At 23.1% G+C, this 22114-nt stretch overlaps 3 protein-coding genes across 4 annotated transcripts; 2 read left to right on the forward strand and 1 right to left on the reverse strand.

Moving 5' to 3' along the window:
• Positions 1-8163: 8163 nt before the first annotated feature.
• LOC129608282 (cyclin-Y-like protein 1) lies at positions 8164-12871 on the reverse strand. The gene is made up of 2 exons (XM_055519683.1): positions 12750-12871; positions 8164-11788 (listed from the first exon to the last, which is right to left on the reverse strand). The coding sequence occupies exon 2, from the start codon at positions 10975-10977 to the stop codon at positions 9919-9921; it is 1059 nt and encodes a 352-aa protein (XP_055375658.1). The 5' UTR covers positions 10978-11788; positions 12750-12871; the 3' UTR covers positions 8164-9918.
• Positions 12872-14162: 1291 nt separating this feature from the next.
• On the forward strand, positions 14163-15289 carry LOC129608503 (transcription initiation factor TFIID subunit 13). The gene has a single exon (XM_055520035.1). It carries the CDS (start codon positions 14224-14226, stop codon positions 14620-14622), a length of 399 nt encoding a protein of 132 aa, XP_055376010.1. The 5' UTR covers positions 14163-14223; the 3' UTR covers positions 14623-15289.
• Positions 15290-16416: 1127 nt separating this feature from the next.
• Positions 16417-21970, forward strand: LOC129608299 (alpha-aminoadipic semialdehyde synthase, mitochondrial). Of its 2 annotated transcripts, XR_008696882.1 has the most exons (9): positions 16417-16548; positions 16699-16845; positions 18362-18538; positions 18612-19568; positions 19816-19886; positions 19950-21034; positions 21105-21281; positions 21355-21538; positions 21958-21970. XR_008696882.1 is itself a non-coding variant. In XM_055519711.1 (8 exons), exons 1-8 carry the CDS (start codon positions 16456-16458, stop codon positions 21474-21476), a joined length of 2829 nt encoding a protein of 942 aa, XP_055375686.1. In that variant the 5' UTR covers positions 16417-16455; the 3' UTR covers positions 21477-21584. The 2 variants fall into 2 exon arrangements, 1 of the variants encoding a protein (XP_055375686.1); XM_055519711.1 differs by lacking the exon at positions 21958-21970 and having other exon boundaries at positions 21355-21584.
• The last annotated feature ends 144 nt before the right edge of the window (positions 21971-22114 follow it).

Below are 22114 nucleotides of genomic sequence, written 5' to 3' on the forward strand. Positions count from 1 at the left end.
AGCTAATTTAGTATGTTATCTTCAAGTGAATCGTTTTTTTTTTTCAAGCACAATATAAAACTCCACAGTCTCCATTAATTTGCAATCAATTCAATAAAATAAAAAAGTTATAATCAAATTGATTTACAACACTAATTTCACTAAAATTAAATCAAAATATAGAGAAAATTTTAAAATTGTCCATAATTTAATTCTCAATTTTGTAAATTAAGCTATAATTTAACAGTACATAAATTATTAAGATTTACAAATCTAAGACTGTAAATTTGGTTTCTATTTTCTATGTATGATGTGTTTTTGAAAATTTATTGCAAAATACACATATTATTTTACTTTGAATATATTTACAAGTATATTGTGTTTGTTTAATTATTTAGTGGTAAATTTTTTGCACAACAAAATAATTGTAATATATATAACATATTAAATTAGCAAATTATTAATTACTTTATTATTTAATTATATAAACAAAAAGGAAAAAAAATAAGGAAATACAAATTTTTCTTCTATTTTTAACGTTTATATGTATGTATTTTAAAATAATATGAGTAATTTTATTGTTAGAATATTATGTATATTTTTTTTAATATTTTTTTTTTTCAGATACTAACACATTAATATTAAGTTAAAGAGAGAATATAAATTTCGATTTTACTATTTAAATTGTAATATTAATGAGTTTATTACTTAAAGTATGTCAAAGGAAAAAAATGAATTTTCTATTCTAGGACTTTTTTTTTTAATTTTTACACAAAATAATTTCATACTTTACAATTACAATATTAATGACACTTTTTAAATCATAACAGTATAATCTGTCTTTTAGTTCTTTCAAAATAAAATATTAAGTGATTATTATTAGTTCTCTTTTGTATGTTTTGATCCTTATACTATGTGTATTATATTCATTAATATTAAATTTTTTTATAGTAATTCAATTAAAATTAATAATTCAAAGTTATAATTCAAAAAGAAAAATAAAAATGATAAAATTTTTTTCAAATTTTATTTTTTCTCTAAATAAATGGTCTTTCAATTGTCGATAAAACAATTATTCAACTTAAAATATTTTACAATGACTTCATTATTAACGTGAATTTAATGTTATATACAGTAACAATAACAATAATAATAGTAATAAATTGAGCAATATTTTTTAAAATCGAATGTATGTTTCATTTTTTTTTACCATCTATAACAACTTTTTTTTTTATAAAAATAATTAGTATTAAATAGATAAATTTCTTATTATATATAATTCAACGAGCTAGTGAAAGCATTGGTTTAACATAATGAGGAAAGAAAAAACATTGGGTAAATTGACAGAATTGAGAGTTAAATAAAAATGATTGGCAATTACACAAATTTGCTTGGTTGATGGATACTTGCATAAAAAAGGAAAAGGCCTTAACTGCATTAAAAAAATTACTACTCTGTTATTATAAATATAAAAGGAAATATATTTGTATTTATTCATATATCATAGAAGATATAAGTATATTCACACAAATAAATGAAGGGAAGCAGAACAAAACTTGAATGGATTATTCATATATGAAATATCATCAACATTACTAATAAGGAATTTAAGATTTTCAATTTGTTAATTAAAAATTATTTTTTCAAAATTTATGTATTTGGATTTATAATAAAATAGCTGAAGAAAGATTTTAATTTTACAAGTAATAATACATGAATGTACAAGTATATAATCAATTGTGTAAAATCTATAAGTATACGTTTTTTTTTGCTTAAATTTTCCAATATTAAATGTTCAATTTTCATTTAAATTTTATAATTTTTTTTTTCAGACAAAACCTATGTTATTAATTAATTTCTAATAAATTAGATATAATTTTTATAATAATTCAAAAATAAAATACAAGGAAAAAGTGCAATAATTACGATTTTTTTTAAATTCATTTATTTGATTCACTAAAGCTTGTAGAATTTTTCTTAGAAGTAAAGCTCTCAGCAAACATTAAATCTCAAAAAAAAAGGAAGCAAAAATAAAAAAAAATTCGTAGTATATTTTATATTTTAATAAAAAAAATTTTTATAATAAAATAATAAAAAAATATATTTTCTGAGAATTATTTAATCGGTACTAACGTAACTTTTAAGAGAATAAAATTTCATTTAATAAAATGTAGTAAATACTTGTAATTTTTTAAAATTTTACTTTAAAGTAAAATAAAAGTATTATATACATTTCGCAGTAATTTTCGTACTAACAAGAAAATATAGCAATGTAATTACTATATGGAAACAGTTATTTTGTCGAAATATATTAAAACTTAAATTTTTTTTTATTAATCAATAATTTATATACACTAGTTGATCACCAAATAAATACACAGCCATTCTATATAAACTGGTAAAATTTTAGGTTAGATTTGGTGCTAAATCGAAATGGTTCCCGAGTTATAGAGATTTAAAGATGCCGCATCATTTACTTTTTATGTTTTTTTTGTTTTGGTCACACTTTCCTCCGTTCGAGGATGAATACAAACAAAATATAAATTGTTTTTAAAGCCCTGAACAAGTACTTGAAATTAAGACATCTTACAAACAATATAATAAACTCGTTAATTTCAGTTCTTTTTTATGTACATTAACGAAAATAACAAGAATTAAAAAACCTGTAAGCAGAAACTGCAAAGTTTTAATTAATCGCTGCATATCAAATTTCGGTTTTCATATCAAATTGTAATAAAGTTTACCCATTTTTTATTCTTTAGATGATAAATGGCTCTGCATTTATTGCTGAATCATCCCATATTTATAATATTTTTTTTCATTAACATTTTTTCATTTCATTTTCATTTTAAACTTTGTTAGTATTTTTCTTATATTTACTCACGTTCTTTATATTCAAATTTGTATATAAAGCTCTAAGTCAAGTTAATGTCAAGTTAAAAAAATGCTTTTAAATTAAAATAAAAGAAAATTTATACTGCGACTAAATAAAAACTAACTAAATGAAATTTCTTTGATATAATCCGTAACATATTTTAAAATTGTGTTGAAACTTACAAAATGTGCAAAGTTTCAGATTCGAGAATATTGACTTTCAAATTCAATTATGTATTTAAAATTGATTTCAAAATACATTTTTCCTAAATTTTAAAAACATCATTTTAGTTTAGAATAAAATTAAATATTAATTAATGCTATATTTTTTTGTAATGATGCAAAGTATTGCTTCCAAATTTTCAAAGCATTGAATAGAATCATAATTAAAAAAATTGGGGAGCAGTGAAACTTTAAAGTATATAAGAACAAAACAGTTTACGTTTATTCTTTAAAAACTTTAATTTTAAAATTGCTTACAACATAAAAGAGGAACTTAATTTTAAAATATATGTACCTATGTTAAAATACATATATTATTTTTGTGATTTTTATTTTGAAATTCAATAAAAAGAAACTGAAAAATATATTCATATTTATGTTTGTTTAAATATGAAAATAAAAGTATTGCTCAAAAAACATAATAAAATTAAATATATTTAAATTTGTATTAAAATTTTTATGTTAAATTGAACTCTAATTTAAAAATTTCAAAATATAAATAAATACACATTTATAATTTGAATTTGGTTCCAATAATTCTTTAATTATTTAAAAAAGGTTCACTTTCTTTTAATAATATTTAATTATAATAATAATAAAAATGAATAAATTAAACACTATTACATTTTTTAATTGTAAAATGTAAAACATTGTATATTAGCAAATCTGATATGGATTCCGTTGGTTTATATTTTTAACTTACTAAAAGAAAAAAAAAACAAATTTTAAAAACCTTCAACCACCGAATATTCTTTTATAAATATTAAAAATAATAATTTTTATTAGTATGTATATTTAAAAATAAAAAAAAATAAAAAGCAAAAAAAAAATACAAAAATAGTGTGCATTATAATTGAATAGCAATATAATTTTGAGATAATATGAGACAACATAATAGAAGCAAACAAAAAAAAATAAATATATACATAAAAATTAGACAAAAAAAATCTAAATTTTTAAATATTCGTTCAAAATGAATGCAATTGTGACTGAGTAAATAAATTTCTAAAAAATAAGACTAACTTGAAATAAAAAAAAAAATAATAAAAATTTATGATGAGGAATGTTTAAATATAAAAAAAAGATTTAATTTAAAATTATTAACGAGGAAAAAGTAATTTGAAATACATTAAATCCATAAAAATTAAATTAGTAATTAAAAAAAAAATAAATAAATAAAGTAGAAAACTACATGATTAAGGATTTTAAAATTAGATACAGAATAACTCAACAATTTCCTTTTTTTTAATTTGAATAATCAAAATTAAAAAATTAGAAAAAAAAATACCGTAAAAAATATTGAATAATATTTAAGATATAGAAAAAGAAAAATTACTCTAATTTTATTATATATATATATATATGTATAAATTTAAGTGTCTGGTATTTGTGATATTCGCTGGAACGGAATTCATAAAAGATTCTTTAGTGAATTGTAAGATCTCTTCGATTTATTTTACGTTTCTGTTTTTATTTCATATATATTTAAAGAAAGAAAAATATTTTAAATTTTAGCTTTGTTTTTTTGTAATTTATAAATAAAAACTGATAGATTTCATTACTCAATTAAAAAAAAATTGATTGCTAAGTACATAACGCTTAATACCTACTTATAAAAGCTAAAATCAAACAAAAATCCTCTTTTTCTTTAAAAAAAAAACTTTTATTTTCAGAACCTTTTTTAAACTTACTAAAATAATTTCGTGGTTACCTTATGTAAGAAAAAAAATTATCTTATTTCTTCTTTCCACTTTGTATTTTTTTTTATTAGATAAAATGAGTATGATTTGATAATTTTTTTTGTTTGCAGTCAAATTAATATTTTGAATTCATAAATTAATATTACTTTGTTTTAACCTGTTTTTTTATTACAGTAAGCCTATTTACTTTTACTCTAATATATATTCAAGAACAATTAATTTCAATATTGAAAATAAATTATTTATAAACATAATAAAAAAAAAAATAAATTCATAATATTATAAAATAAATTCTACGTATAGCAAATAACCGGACATTTATTACTGGAGTGTTAGCGAATTTAAAATATATTTTGTATTGAAAATATAATTTGATATTTTTGCTATTTTAATTTTTAAGTTAAAATTTTAATTCATCTACACTTCCATTAATTTTGATTGTAAATAAATAAAAAGGACAATGAAATTATAATAAAATTATAAATATTAATTATTTATAAAAATTATTAATATTTATTAATATTTATTTTGAATACTGGAATTAATTGTTATTTTCAGTCATAAATTTTTGTTAAATAAAATTAAGTAAGGATATTTCTTGAGCCACGAATCTTTTTCGGTTTTCATAGACATTTTTAGAGATACGTAACAAAAAACTGAAATTAAAAAAATAAAATATTTTAATAATTCAAATTTTATGCAATTAAATTGCGATTTAAAAAAAAATTGTTTTTATTTTAATTTTTAAATAAATAAATAGTTTTCCTAGTAAGAGCAATAACAAGTCTACGTCTGAATTACTGATATTACTGATTTAATAATTTCAGTGATATTAGTAGTTACTAGTTATTAAATAATAGAATATTTTATATTTAACTTTTCGAAGAGATTTTTTTTTGTTTATAAAAATTTAAAGTAAAAATAATTATTTTTTATTTTTAATACATATTTAGATACGCATTTTTTTTAAGCATTTCAGCATTAAGATTTTTAATTGAAAAAAAAAAAATATTATTTTATGTTTCGTTTTATTTTTGCAATTTTTATTTTAAGACAAAAAAAAGCAAATAAAAGGAACACACACATATACATAGTTATTATTTCGGGTTTTTTTTTATTAAATATTAGGTGCCCATATTAAATACATACAAACTTATTAAATAATTTTATTATATAATACGAATCATCAAAAAAAATTGTAAGATCTTACATTAAAAAAAAAATAAATTTGTATTGACACTATGCTCCTATAATATGCGTAAATTAATTATAAATTAATGATTATAATAAAAATAAAGAAAAACAATATCTATATATATATATTAAATACATATTAATAATATATATATATATATATATATATACAAATAATATTAAAAAAAGAGAAAAAAATAATTCTTTAAAAAATTTGAGAAAACTGTACGAAATAAAATTTAGGATATATATGCTTAAGGAACAATAAAAATTCAGTTTTTTTAAGTAAAATTAAAAAAAAATATGTAAAAAAACATGGCTATTTTATTTTATTTAAAATTTTAAAACGTATTTAAATTTCAGGCTAATAGTTTCTTTTGAGATTTTCTAAATTTTGTAACAATATTTTTTATGTTATTAATTTTTCTATATAATGAATGATTTTGCAGTATATTTGAGTGAAATATAAGACTTTCTTTTGGGCAACATGTGAAATTAGCAACAGAATATAATTCAAAACTTTTTTGAGAAATTTTCATATGTGGGCTTTTGCATGAAGGATATACTTACGTATTTCAAGATTTCGCGTAAGAAAAGTTGTATTTTTTTTATACGTGGATTAAAAACACTTTTTTTATTTTTTTGTATTCAAAAAGTTTTTTTATTTAAAATTATTTTCTACTTAAATTATTTTTCTCTTAAATTATTTTTATTAATATTTCAAACTTGTTGATTCCACGTATGGCTTCTTAGAACTAACTTACTTTTTATTTTCTATTAACTTTCATTCCCAATATTTTTATTCAAAAAATTGCTTGGTAGGCAATTTTTGTTTGTTATTTAAAATTCATAATTATAATTTAATTAAAATTTTATGTAATTCGATAAATTGCAAACGGATGTTACATAACGCGTCGCGAATGTTTATTTTAAAAAGTGCAAGTAGAATTTTATTACGAAAGGAAAAAAAATTTATTTTATTTGATAAAAACAATTTTTGTTTATTGGAAAGGTAGAGGGCAATCTTTATTTGAACTTGTTATGGGCAATTCTGTTTTACTACACGTATCATGTAGAGTAAAGCATGGTGATGACGTAACAATATATTTCTGTTTTGTTACAAAATTTATTCTGAGTCGTATAAAATATCTCGATGTTTAAATAAACTTTGCCGAACGGTTTTCTTTATTCTTTTTATTGTTATTGTTTATTTAAAATAAAGAAATAAGAGAGAAAGATAAAATATTTAATATATTGAAATTGGTAGGCTAGTTCGATTTCAGTTTGAGGGCCATTTTTTTGTTTGTGTTTAGTTTAGAACAAACAATATTCAATTAAATATAAATTTTTATTTCCTCGAAATTTGGATTTGATAGTCAACACAATAAGGGTTTTGAACTTGAAAAAATTAATAGAATGTGCATATCAAAACTAGAAACCAAGATTTTTTCTATGAAATAGAAACCTGGTATAGTACATAGTTTTTGATAAAGTTAAAAATTCTTAGATTTTTGTGCTTCTAATATAAAGAGACCATTAATATCTTATGGCAAGCAATGTAGAACAAAAAATTTTTTGATTCTCTACCAATGAATACACTAGCATTTTTTGAGACTAATATACAGTTGTATTTATAGATATTTTGTTAAATACCTTGGTACATCATCCTGTATAAAACCATTGCAAAAAGCTACGTTTTCCAAAGTGGCTTTTCAATATGGTTTTAATTTAAACCGAAATTGGTAAGTAGAAATTATATTATGGCTCCAGCTGAGATTCAAACAAGTGATATTTTTTTCCGCTGTTTTCAATCCCCATAATTTAAAATAATACAATAATGATAAAATAAAATCTAAATAAAAGAATATGAACGGATAAGTTTTCTAAAAAGTTGTTTATTTCATTAATTTTTTTTTATTTTTAAATTCCATTCAATTTTGTTTACAAATATTTTTAATTAAAAAAAATTGTTTCTTTTCTCTATTTTAAGTTTGTTTATTTTTAATTTCATTATAAATCTTTAAGTTTAATTTAATGTGTTATTATTATTTATGTAAAATTATATTTATTATTATATTTATGTAAAATTTTTCGGTTGACTTTTTAACAATAATATGTATGCATTTCTAAAACCAAACATTAAAAGAAAAACTATAATGTTAAAATTATTTAGCAACTATTTTTTTTATACAGAATAAAAATATACTTTTCAGTTAAGAGTTAAAAAAAATAAATTCATTTAAAAAATAAATATTCTGTTTCGTTATTAATTATTATTGCATAATTATTTTCGTATAATTCTATTTATTTTATTTTTGTTTTTATGAATACTAGATAGGTAGATAAAGTACTACTTGTTCTAAATTACTATGTAAAATATTTAATCAATCACTATTTTTAAAGTTTTTTATTTTGTTCGCTGATATTCTACTTTTCCTTTAATTTATGTTTTAAATCTAAAAATTAATTGAGATTGAAAATAGAAAAACAAACGAAATATGTTTTTTTTCGGCTAAATTTTTTTTATATAAATGGAAAAATGTGAGGTGAAAGAATAACAAAAAATTAGGGTTAAAAAATAATTTCTTAATAAATATAAAAATACACAAAGATCAAATTAAATTTGTTAAGGAAAAACTTTTTTAAATATTTATTAGCTCCTAAACTATTTGTTTAAGACCTTCGAATTTTGAATTTATGCAGTAAAAAATTTATTAAAAAAATACCCTTCTAATCGAATTTTAATTGCAAATATTTATAAAAGTTAATTTTAAGTAGTCATTGTAGACATCTTAATTAAATTAATTACAAATAAGTTAGGGAGTGAATGAAGTTGTCAGTCAGAATTTACAATTATGAATTTTAATATAATTTATGTATTTGTTTATTGACATCTGTTAAATAATATATTACAAAATTAAGACAATAAAAAGTTTTAAGTCTTTTTAAGCACATTTGTTGGTGTTTTTAATCACATTTTTTAATCAACCATTCTATCTACGAATTCCTACAAAAAAATTTTTGTATACATTTTGTTGCAAGAAGCGTAGAACTCAATCTGGATAATTAAACCTTTAGTTTTTTATTACCTTTAGTATTCTATTCAATAGAAGAAATTACATTGGAAATAATTTTGAAAAATATATTTTTATGAAATTTAAGAATTCTATCTTAATATAGAGTAAAATAATGACAGAGTGCTAGAATGTGTGGCAAAATATAAAGTTTCTTGCAAGTTGTGACAAAATATTTTTTTGTGTAAGAAATTTCTTTATTCGTTATCCAATTGAGTTTCTTAATTTTGAATGACTCAGTCCAATTACACTGAACTATTTTTTATGAAATAATTTATTCACTCGATATTAAAAATATTTAAATTATAATCGCTTCAAATTTTTCAAATACCTATTACTGAGTTGCATTAATATTACAAAAACTTTATGGAATATTATCAACCTTTTTTAGGCTGACGGGACTATTTCAGACATAAAACTATCTAAGTTTCAGTAAAATTTTGGTTAAAAAATAATTTTATAGTGTTTTTTGGATCAACATATTAAATTAAATATTAAATAATTTCGAAATGCTGTTTTGAAAACTTTGTTTGCAATTAATTTTTATAATAACGTTACTTATAAATTATAAGCATATACAAAAAGAAAAATATCTGTGTATATTTATCAAAATTACCAAAAAGAAGATGGTAAAACCTGTATTCATAGGAAGAAAATTGAATGATTTTAGTTTTATGATAAATTCCTTTAAATTGATATTCTAATATTTTGTTTTTTTTTCTGTTTTTTAATTTAATTCAAATATTTTCTATTATTTACTTATAAATAATAATAATAATGATAGTTATTGTTAAAATATGTAAACTTAAATAATATTACACAAGAAAAATAACTTTATAAAAATATGTTTTTATATTATTTATAAAATTATGAAATCACGAAAGTATAGCAACACTTCTTCTTGGACCACCTTGGCTTATATTATCCATAGATGACCATTTTTTCATACCATTTTTCAATGCCTCCTGTGTAAATTTATCTTGCATAACACGTGACATTGCTTCTAATTTTTGTGCACGTTCTTTGGACAGCGGTTCAGTTGGAAATAATAAATCATTTGCTTCAGCTAATGTTCTTAAATCAAAATAATATTTGGCATAAACCGATGACGGTACATTAATATTAAATTGTAACAACTCCAAAAATTCTCGTTCCAGTTCATTCATATCTTCAACAGTAATATCTTTTAATATTTGACAATAATCAACATTCCACACAGCTTGATCATCCCATACTTTACTGGCTAATAATATCGCACCTAATATGATACGTTTCCAATTACAAGGTGCAATATCTAATTCAGCATATGTTAATAAACGTTCTAAGTAGACTAGTGTTATAATAGCACATTCAGCTGTTAATTGTGCAGCATTAAATAACGTACGAACAAATTTATATATTTGACGATGTTCTGGATTATGCATATCATAATCATCTGGTACTGGATCATGAGTTAATGGATGTAATTTTTCATCAAATATATCTAAACGACGTTCAGATTGTCGATTTTTTATATGATAATAAATCGCCAAAGATACACATTTAACTGTGTTGCGTAAATTAGGTTGAGATACGGTACTATCGTCTAAATAAATGGTTGAACATGAAGAACTTTTCTTTAAATTACCTGCAGTTGAACTATATGTCATACTGTTTGATGAAATTGACTGTTGATTTGCTATTTGATGATGCGAACGTTTTCGTGTAATACCATTTTCTAATTTGGAACGTTCTAAAAACATTGTTCCAGTAGTTGGATCTGCAGATGGATCAGCATCAGTATATCCATCAACAGTTTCCCGTTCAGATATATGCTGTAAATTATTTGTGGAGTGATCACGATCTGGTAGACGTTCTTCAAATACAGGAACTTCTTTTACTTTACGTTCCGGTTGTGGACTGGAATAAGCGCAACAAGAATTGGAATTTCCCATTCTAGTTTTTATAGTTGTCTTTATTCTTATTTTTATGAGATTTAGGAATCTAGTATTAATTAGAAAAAGGAAGTTTGAATATTTTCTAAATATTTTTTATTTTTCAGAACATTATTTGCCTAAAATCATTGAATTTGTAAATATATAAGAAGATAAATTGCTGCTTATCCTTATTATAAGAATAAATAAATGAAATTCAAAAATATTAACCCTTTGTTGCGAAAAAAGAAAAACAAAATAAATTTTTAAACGTTAATTGCTCTCATAAATGCTAAATTGTTTTTAAGAATGTTGTGTTTTTACCAATGATTCGATTTTTACCCAATGTTATTTTATTTTTCAAAATCAGCCTTTATATCCATTTCTCAATCTGTTTTTTATTAATTGTAACACAATATTTTCGTCGTGATCGTCGTCGTTTGGATATTAGTTTAAAAAGTAATTCGGATACATATGATATATAACCTACTTGTTTATTCTGTCTTTTTTCTATGTTTTTTTTTAATTTTTTAATGTTTTAAAATTTTTTTTGACTAGTTTTCATAAAACTAATGAATCCTAATAGTTAATATATTATTTATCTAATTGTTTTTGTATGTATATTTTAAATTTTGTGTAAAAAGATTAATTTCACATATGGTTTACTTTTGGCACAAAATATTTAATAGCCTGACTCGAAATCAATCAAAATTTTACTTATAATTTTTTATATAAGCAAAAATTAGTTGATTTTATTTTGTGATGAATAATAAAACAGCTTTTTTCAGCATTCGAAAATATGATATCCAAGGCCTTTTGTGTTAATAAATCGCTAAAAAGAAAATTAAAAACTTTGCATTTATATATTATTGATATATTGCAAAAAATATTAATTTAAAATTAATACATTCCTACCTATTTATAATTAATTTTTTACTTGTGCATAGAAGTTTACAGACTTTTAATTAATATGTTCTGTATCAAATAAATAATAATAATGTTTTTTGTATAAAATACCTAACATGAATTTTTAGAAGTTACATGTTTCAAGAATTTAGTTTAGTAGGTATTAATTTTTAATAATAAAAAATGAATATAGCCTGCTTTTTTATTTGATACAATTATTGAAAAAATAAAGTGGAGAATTTTTGGTCTTTCATATTTAATTTTGTTTTAATATAAAGTTAGCAGAGATATGTTTTAATAGATATTTAAAAATCATAGTTAAATTCCTAAGTTATAAGATAATAAAAATCACAAAATTTTGCTTGCACAGGGCTTATTTTGATTGTTTTCAGTAAATTCAACAATTTGTCTTTATCAAGAAATTCATTAGGTTCAATTAACAAAATTGTTGCTCAATATTGTGTTAATTTAATATTGTATTTATATGTATAATAGTTTTTCTGTGTTAAAACAAAATTTTTATTTTTTAATATAATTAACAACTATGTAATTAATGTGTTGACAGACAAATATAATCTAATTTTTAATTATTATTATCTTTTTGTCTTGCTACTTATTTATATATATGCACATATTTACGTACATATATATTTAAATCTTATGGATTTATTTTTTTTAAATTTTATAGATTTTAATAATTTATATCGCAAAACGACAAATAATCTTATTGTTTCAATTAAAATTTTTATTGTATAAACTAAGGCGAGCCCATTCACTTTTTTTTAATGTGTTTTTTGTTAGATGTGCCCACTTAGTAAATTTTATAAGTCGGAAAAAAATTTGTTTAAATATTTATTTTAAATGATGAAAATTTTATAAATACTTACTGCACAATTTCTTAAAAACTATCATTTTTTAGAAAAAGTTAAGTAAAGTAAGTTTTTACAAATAGAACAAAAACATATATGTATACAAATATTTCGTAAGTCTTTTTTTTTTATAATTCCAATTCGAATTTTTTATGAAAATGTACAAAAAATAAGATACAGAATGACATTTCTAATGACAAATACTAATGACAAATATATACACACATATAAACACTGAAATTGACATACACATTTCCTATTTTCCTACATTTTAGTACTTTCTTTTCTTATATAACTTGTTGTAGTAGATTTTTTGAAATGTCAATGTTGGTTATTGAACCATATAAAATAATACACTGACTATAAAGATATTGCTTGACATAAATATCTAGGAATTTTTGTTTTAAGTTGCATTCTCTTTTATTTCAATTTTTAAAAAACTTTGAAAACTTTATAAATAGGTGATAAACACAAAATTTTAAAACATTTATCTATAAATAAATATTTTTCAGTTACACAAAAAAATCGAAAATTTTGATTATACTCGTATATTAAGTGTGAAACTTAAAAATAAAAATTTATGAATCCACTTTGTTTTTTTTTTATTTTAAATTAAAGTTTTCATTCTTTTTTGAAAAATGACACCATTTGATATAACAAAGAAAAAACCTATGTTTCGAAAGCTTGAAGTTTTTAAAAATTTCCAAAATACTAAATTTTACTTTACAAAACTTGATGAAAACCTTCGCTGAACTGTAAATTAAAACTGGCTGCTTTGTGCGGCAAATTTACAAAAACGGGCTTCCGCTATAGCTCCAGTTTAAAATTGGCAAAAAGAACTCAACTAGTTGATTTATTAAAAAATATTAAGCCTCCAGACTAGTCTGAAGACAATTCAGAATAATTGAGCTATCTCTCAGCAACGTCAAAGTATATTTTGAATATTTTACCAAACTAATCGTCTGGTGGAGGTTTCGCGCATTGGATCAGTTCAGAAAAAGTTTTTATATGTGGTTGCTGGGCTAGGCTACTATCGATCGACTTACAGCCATTGCAACCGCGAGACTTGCATAATCATTCGTTTCAAACTGACTATGGCCGGAACAAGTTTGTCACTAGCCTCAAAAATTATAAATGTTTAAAAACTCAAAACGTCTGAAAAATTATAGATGTTAAAAACCTGGCCAATACAAAATAATTATTTAAATTTCGTGTTGATATTTGAATTTTTGATGTGTTTTTCCAAAAATTATTAATTTTTTTAAAAAAAATGTTTAGGTTTTAGACAATTTTTTTGAAAAATGAAAATGTACAAAAACATACGTAGCATATTTGATACTTTAATTTTTTTAAAAATTTAAAGTCCCAATCCTTCAAAATAAAAACTTCAAAATAATCTTTTTATTTGTCAAATAGAAAGTAAATAATATTTCTCATTTTTAATTGTGCTTAGAAATTTTTCTGTTTTTAAATTAAAATTTAATTGTAGAAAATGTCGACTCAACCAACAGAAGAAGTTTTTGAAAATGAATTTGATGAGGATGAACTTGAAGTTCAACTTGGTTCTACATCTGCTGGAAGAAAAAGGTTATTTAGCAAAGAGCTTCGATGTATGATGTATGGTTTTGGGGATGATAAAAATCCATACACTGAAAGTGTTGATTTACTGGAAGATCTAGTAATAGAATTTATTACAGAAACAACACATAGAGCTATGGAAATTGGTCGAACGGGCCGAGTGCAAGTTGAAGATATAATTTTCCTTGTTCGAAAAGATTCAAGAAAATATGCTCGTGTTAAAGATTTGCTTACCATGAATGAAGAGTTAAAGAAAGCTAGGAAAGCTTTTGATGAAATTAAGTACGTTGGAAGTGAAGCAAAAATAAAATGACAAAAATCGAAGTATAGTTCTTAAATTAAATTTTTATGTAGATTATAATTAAATCATTTGAAATGTGACAAAATTTGGAAAAATTATATATCCATACAATAAAAATAGGGAAATACTACAAATTTCGAAATTCTTTATGTAATATGTAAATAAGGATGTTATAATTTTTAGTTTTAACTATTATAAGAATGTATTAGTTATAAAATTTGAATATTAAATTCACTTGTGTAAATTTTATTGATTAAGTAGTTTTTTAAATTTGAATAAAAAGTTTTTAGATAGCATTAAATGAAGTATGTAAAATGTTTGCTAATGAGAAGAAGTTTTATGAAATCTTATTTGGAAAAAAAAAATTGGAAACTTATAAATTTGAGTTGTTCAAATAACTAATTGGATAGTTATTGAATAGTTAGATGTACTATTAATTAATTATGTCTGAATTTGGTGCAAACCATTTACCAAGTCAAACGAATAAAACATATTACAATGAATTTCTCAAATATTATGATTTTTATTAGGTTTATAGTATTAATTAAATTCCCGACGAAAAAGTAATTAAAGAGTAAAAATAATATACATACATTATACTACGTATTATAATATATGTAATATTGGTAGGCACATATGTATATGTACACTGTATATCTTATAATATTAATACAATGGATTAATAAATACCTAAATTTTATTGTACGTAATTTAACATAATGGTAAATATACATATATATTATATAAAACTGTTACCTACTTTTCAATAAAAAATTTTATAAAAATTTACTATCTTTGATGACGTATACCGAATAAATACATAAAAATAATATTCATGTACATACATACGTATATATAACAAGATGTAGATTAAATTTTTTATCTGTTACCACTCATCAATAACCTCTGGGGGTTAGAAACAAATTTTATAAAAATTTAGTTACGTGTGGACATGTATGTACATCTTTAAGTATAAATATATGTATATACATATTATATATGTTTGCACAAAGGCTTAAATTTCTATAAATATCTGTTAGAATAGCTATTTGAGTTTCCTTGGTTCATTCAAAGCAATATTTGATTCTGTTAATAAATAGATTTACAGTATAGGTAAAATATAAACAAGGGTAAGGAAAGATTTAATCTTAGGAAATAAAATTGATAGGATTTACACAAATCTTCATGAATATTTCATGCAGTACTTTCCAATATACGTGTATCATTATGCATAATATATTTCAGAATATTAAAATCAAATACCACATAATTGTGTCCTTGATATTCCATTAAAGTGAAATTGATAACAAATAAAGCAAAAATTTTTTTTATTGCTTAATAATCAAAATTTTTGCTAAAATTCTTTATAAAGTTAAAACTGTTTAAAGTGAGAAAAAAAATTTTGTTTTTCTGTTTCAATTTTTTAATCAGTGTTTTGATAACGGTATAAATATTATAAAAATATTCTTTGGAGTAGAATACAATACACTTATAAAGAATGTAAAGGAATTTATAGAATAATAGGAAAAGGCTCGTTGATATGCGTTACTTCTGGGTATAGAATATAACCATAACCATACCTTAATGGCGAAAAAATCTTATCAGTAAGTATAATAAAAATATGTTATATCAGTAATAAAATAATAAATCGTATTAAAATTCATCAGTTCAATTCAGAGCATCTATGCAAACGGTTCTAATTTTATTTATTATAAAAAAATAAACGTATATACATACGTACAGCATAATTGAAAACTAAATTTAGATTTTATTTATTTATTTTAATATAATATTAGACAATATAATTTTTAATGCAATATATTGTAATTTAAAGAAAGTTGAAAAATGTTACAGCGCGTTTTTGGACCTCAAAATGATTTCGAAAAATTTAAATTAATTAAAAATTCAGTGCGATATACAATGTGTAGATGGCGTCATGTAAGTGTATCTTTCAATTAAGACGGAGTTTTATTAAAAATGATCGACATAATTTTTTTTTAACAAGTAATATTGATTTGAAAGGAGACAATAATTACGAATAATAATCTGATATATAAGTATATATCCAATTATGTACTTTCATTTTAGGCTGGTAAGGTGATTGCAATTAGGAGAGAAGATCAATCAGTATGGGAAAGAAGAGCAGCTTTCAGTCCATATCACGTACAAAAATTGGTTAAACAAGGTGTTAAAGTTATTGTCCAACCATCAAATCGTCGAGCTTATCCTATGCAGGTAAGTTATTTACATGTACACGCATGTACGTACACATATATGTACGTAATTTATAAAATTTATTAAAGTAAACTTTGTTAACTTCGTAAATATATGTTTGTATGTATGGACGTGTTTTTTGTAAAATTACAAAAATTATGTAATTTTACATATTTATATGCATTAAGTTATGTTCATAAACATACATGAACATACATAAATTATAATAGTATTAGACGCCATTCACGATTTTATTATATTCCTGCGTTTGGATAAATATGAAATTGAAAGTAAAATGTGTTGAATCTTCCTTCAAATTAAAATTGTATTATCTCTCTGAATGATAAAAGTTCGCAAAACAAATAATATTTTGTTATCGTTGTGCTCGTATTTTATTTCTGATTTTGTTTTTCTTTTAATAAAATTCCGCCAATACTTACTTTTGTTCGTATGTTTATGTAATCCATATCTAGTATTATACTTATATTTTACTTGCTGTTAACCTTCAAATCTGCAAAAATAACATAATTTTACTTAAAATAATTTTTTATAATGATAATAATTCATAACATAATTCCTTATTCAAGTATGTACATACACATGTGTATAATGATGTTCGGGATGTAAACTTTAGAATACCTATTTGTATAAATATATGTAGCATGTTTTCAATTTAATAGAACATATAGTTTTCTTTATACAACCTAAGTTATCCACTGCTACGTACATATGTATGTATGTAAATAAATATTACGACTCTGAATAACTTTTACTTTCATTAATTTAATAGTATAAATTCCGTATAAATATCTACAATGTGTTATATAATATGGAGGAACTTAAAGATATGGATTGTATATAGATGTACCTACATATGTGTGTTTGAATAATAACATACATAGCTATAATTATAAATGATAATAATATTAAATTATCATATTTGGAACACACTTTGCGTATTGATAATGTTTATCAATTTTAAAATTTTATTTTATGTCGCGTGAAATTTTTTAAAACTGCAAATAAATTTACCTACATGCTTACACACATAGGTATATATCATGCAAGTAAAATTTATAGAAGAGCCACTTAAAAATTCTATAATTTACATAATTTATAAATTAACAATTTACAGATTGTGATTGAAAAAAAATTCTTAAAATATTTTCTTATTTTAGAATTTCTATAACCTTGAAATTATTGTCGGTTAAGCTGTCTTTTCTTACAGTTTTCAATAAAATTCTCACTCAAAAAATTCGTCTTGAATTTCTAAAATATTATGATTAATGGTATTATTAAATGGTAATACAATGGTATATTGTAATGCTTTATTTGATTGAAACAATCCCATTTTATGTTGTGAAATTCTATGGGTTACTTACTAGTGGTTTCGAAAATCTCTATGAAAATATAACTTCTTCTGAATTATCCAGAAAATAAATAGATTTATGCATAAATAAATCTTCTACATAATATCAAATATACATTAAAATAACTTGTTTAAATACTTATATACATATATATATGTAAATTACAGGCCTATCTGAATGCAGGAGCTGTTGTCAAAGAAGACATTAGTGAAGCTTCTATAATATTTGGTGTTAAACAAGTTCCAGTAGATGCGTTAATACCGAGAAAAACGTATTGTTTCTTCTCTCACACAATAAAAGCTCAGGAAGCAAATATGCCACTTTTAGATGCCGTTTTAGAAAAAGTATAATCCAAATCATTATCTAAAATAAAAAAAAATAATAGTATTAATGTAATTAAAAAATTAATATCATTAGAATATTCGTTTGATCGATTACGAAAGAATTGTTGATGAAGGTGGAAGGCAGGTTGCTTTCGGGAAATATGCCGGAGTTGCTGGTATGATTAACATTTTACATGGAGTTGGATTACGTTTATTAGCTTTAGGACACCATACACCATTTATGCATATTGGCTTAGCGCATAATTATCGTAATTCATCTATGGCTCGTCAAGCTATTCGAGATTGCGGTTATGAGATTGCTTTAGGTATGATGCCAAAATCAATTGGTCCTTTAACATTTGTTTTTACTGGATCTGGAAATGTATCACAGGGTGCTAAAGAAGTATTTCAAGAATTACCATTTGAATATGTTCCACCAGAAATGTTACGTAAAGTTTCAGAGCATGGTAGTTATAATAAATTGTATGGATGTGAAGTAAGCCGTGCAGATCATTTAGAACGTAAAGAAGGTGGTGGTTTTGATGCACAAGAATATGAGTTACATCCAGAACGTTACATATCAACATTTAGTAGTAAGATTGCACCATACGCATCAATTATTGTTAATGGTATTTATTGGGCCGTTGGCAGTCCAAAACTATTAACAATTCCAGATGCAAAAATTTTATTAAGACCGGCTAATACTCCATGGTTACCAACAAGTAAAGGTTCACCAGCATTGCCACATCGAATGTTGGCGATTTGTGATATCTCAGCTGATCCAGGTGGTTCTATTGAATTTATGAATGAATGTACGACAATAGATACACCATTTTGTTTATATGATGCTGATAGAAATAAAGATTTTCATAGTTTCAAAGGACCTGGAGTATTAGTTTGTTCAATTGATAATATGCCAACCCAATTACCAAGAGAGGCGACTGATTTCTTTGGTGAACAATTGCAACCTTTCGTAGATGACATTTTGAGAAGTGATGCAAAAATTCCATTAAAAAATCAATGGAGTGAATTTTCGTTGCCTATTCAGTCCGTGAGTAAAAACGCTGTTTTTTCTATAATTTATTTGCAAAGGTGTCTCAGTTATATAATTGACTTAAATTACATACATATGTGCATAATTTAATTAAATTATATATTAAAAATATGTACATATTAATATATTATGTACTATAAGAATGATAAGACGACTGAATGTTTATATTGTTTTGTAATTAAATCTTTGTAAATTAATTTTAAAATTTTTAATTGGATATATCGCATTTTCTTTTCAAATACAGGCAATAATAGCAAGTAATGGAGAATTAACTGATAATTTTAAATACATACAAGAACTTCGAGATTCGAATTCGTAAGAGTGTTTTCTGTAGTTGTTTTACTTTATTTAATTGATTCAATTCATTTTCATTTTTAGAAGCAGATCGCGTCAAAAAGTTGAAGGAGTATCAGAAAATCAAAAACGAGTCTTAATTCTTGGTGCTGGTATGGTATCAGCCCCTCTCGTTGAATGGCTACATCAGCATAAGGATATTGCAATTAAAATTTGTTCACATTTGAAAGATGAATCAGATCGTTTGGCAAATAAGTATCCTGGTGTTGACAGCATGTATTTAAATGTAACTGAAAATGAATCCCATTTAGACCAACTTTGTAGTGAAGCAGATGTAGTTATATCATTACTGCCATATGCTTTACATGGATTAGTTGCAAGACATTGTGTTGAACAAAAAACACATATGGTGACAGCTAGTTATGTAACAGATGAAGTAGCAGCATTACATGATGAAGCTGAACGTAATGGTGTAACATTAATGAATGAAGTTGGTTTGGATCCTGGTATAGATCATCTATTAGCTTTGGAATGTATAAGGAATGTTCAAGAAAATGATGGTGTTATTGAATCATTCATAAGTTTTTGTGGTGGCTTACCGGCACCGGAACATTCTGACAATGCACTAAGATATAAATTTTCATGGTCACCACGTGGTGTATTAATGAACACCTTATCCGCCGCAAAATATTTTAGTGAAGGACAAATGGTTGAAATATCAGGTGGTGGTGATTTAATGTCATGTCCAATGAATTTAGATTTTTTACCAGGATTTGCATTAGAAGGCTTTCCAAATAGAGACTCAACAAAGTATTCTAAATTATATTCATTGGGAAATGAAGTTCATACATTGATAAGAGGAACTATTAGGTATAAAGGGTTTTCAGAGTGTATACAAGCAATGCAATTATTGGGTTTGGTTGATCCAGAACCTCATCCATTATTACATCCAAATGGACCAGATTTAACTTGGAGACAATTAGTATGCAATTTACTTGGTTTGAATAATTCAGATTTATTTTATGAGAATTTAAAATATAAATTAGCTGAAAGAGTTGGAAATGTTGATGGCTTGGAAAGCTTAGGTTTATTAGATGATACCCCAGTGATTAAAATGGGTACACCTATCGATACATTAAGCCATTATTTATCTAAGCGATTAGCTTTCGGTAAGTTGTTAAGCATATCTTGCTTGTAAGTAGTAAGAAATAGCAATATACCACTTTTTTTAATTTTAAGCTGAGAATGAAAGAGATTTGGTAATTTTGCGTCACGAATTAATAATTCGGTGGAATGATGGTAGGCGAGAAGAACGTGGAATCAATTTTGTTGTTTACGGTCAACCTAATGGGCACTCTGCAATGGCTTTAACAGTAGGCCAACCAGCTGCCATTGCTGCCAAAATGATTTTAGATGGTATTCATATTGTTATATTGCTGAAAATTATTACTGATATATTTTTTTTTTGGCTGATTGTACTATTTTTTAGGTGAAATACAACAACGTGGAGTTATACTGCCTTTTACTGCTGATATTTATTCACCAATGTTGTCACGATTAAGAGGTTTAGGACTTACTGCAACACAAACATCTAGAATTCTAACTTCATAAAAATTTGATTACTTTTAAAAAACTATTTTAAATCGGTTAATAAATGTGTTAACCCTCATTGTGTATGTATATATATAAATACAATAATTTTAATTCACTTTAATGTAATTTAAGTATAAATTTGTTATAGTTGTTATGACTGTGAAAACTATATTTTAACTATATAATTATAAAATATATGCGATAAGATTTCCATTAATAACAAGCAGAGTTGATGACTGAGAAAAAAGGTAATGTTAAAACCAACCATTTCATTAATCTATTTGAATATTCTTGATTCATGTCAATGCTGGAATTCAATGGCAGAATTAGGTATACGCTTATGATTTCCATAACCTGCTCTTCGCGAGTCTAAAACGAAACTTGTATTATTTACATATTCAACTTTTTCTATTTACATACATATTTCATTATTTACAATTTCATGTTAATGACAAATTCTAATTAATTTATAGTTATATTTTACTTTATCCCTGTTTAGAGATGCCAGAAACGATAAGAATAAAAAGAGAACTTTGTTGGGAAAAGAAGAGAACAAAAACTGTATAATGTAATGTAGAAATAATTCTAATCGGTCTGTAATTTTAAAAATTAAACAATAGACATCAAATTTCAATATGTTATAAAGAAAGCATGTA

The sequence above is a fragment of the Condylostylus longicornis genome, unplaced genomic scaffold (assembly GCF_029603195.1).
Source record: "Condylostylus longicornis isolate FDR11 unplaced genomic scaffold, ASM2960319v2 ptg000031l, whole genome shotgun sequence".
Taxonomy (NCBI): Eukaryota; Metazoa; Arthropoda; class Insecta; order Diptera; family Dolichopodidae; genus Condylostylus; species Condylostylus longicornis.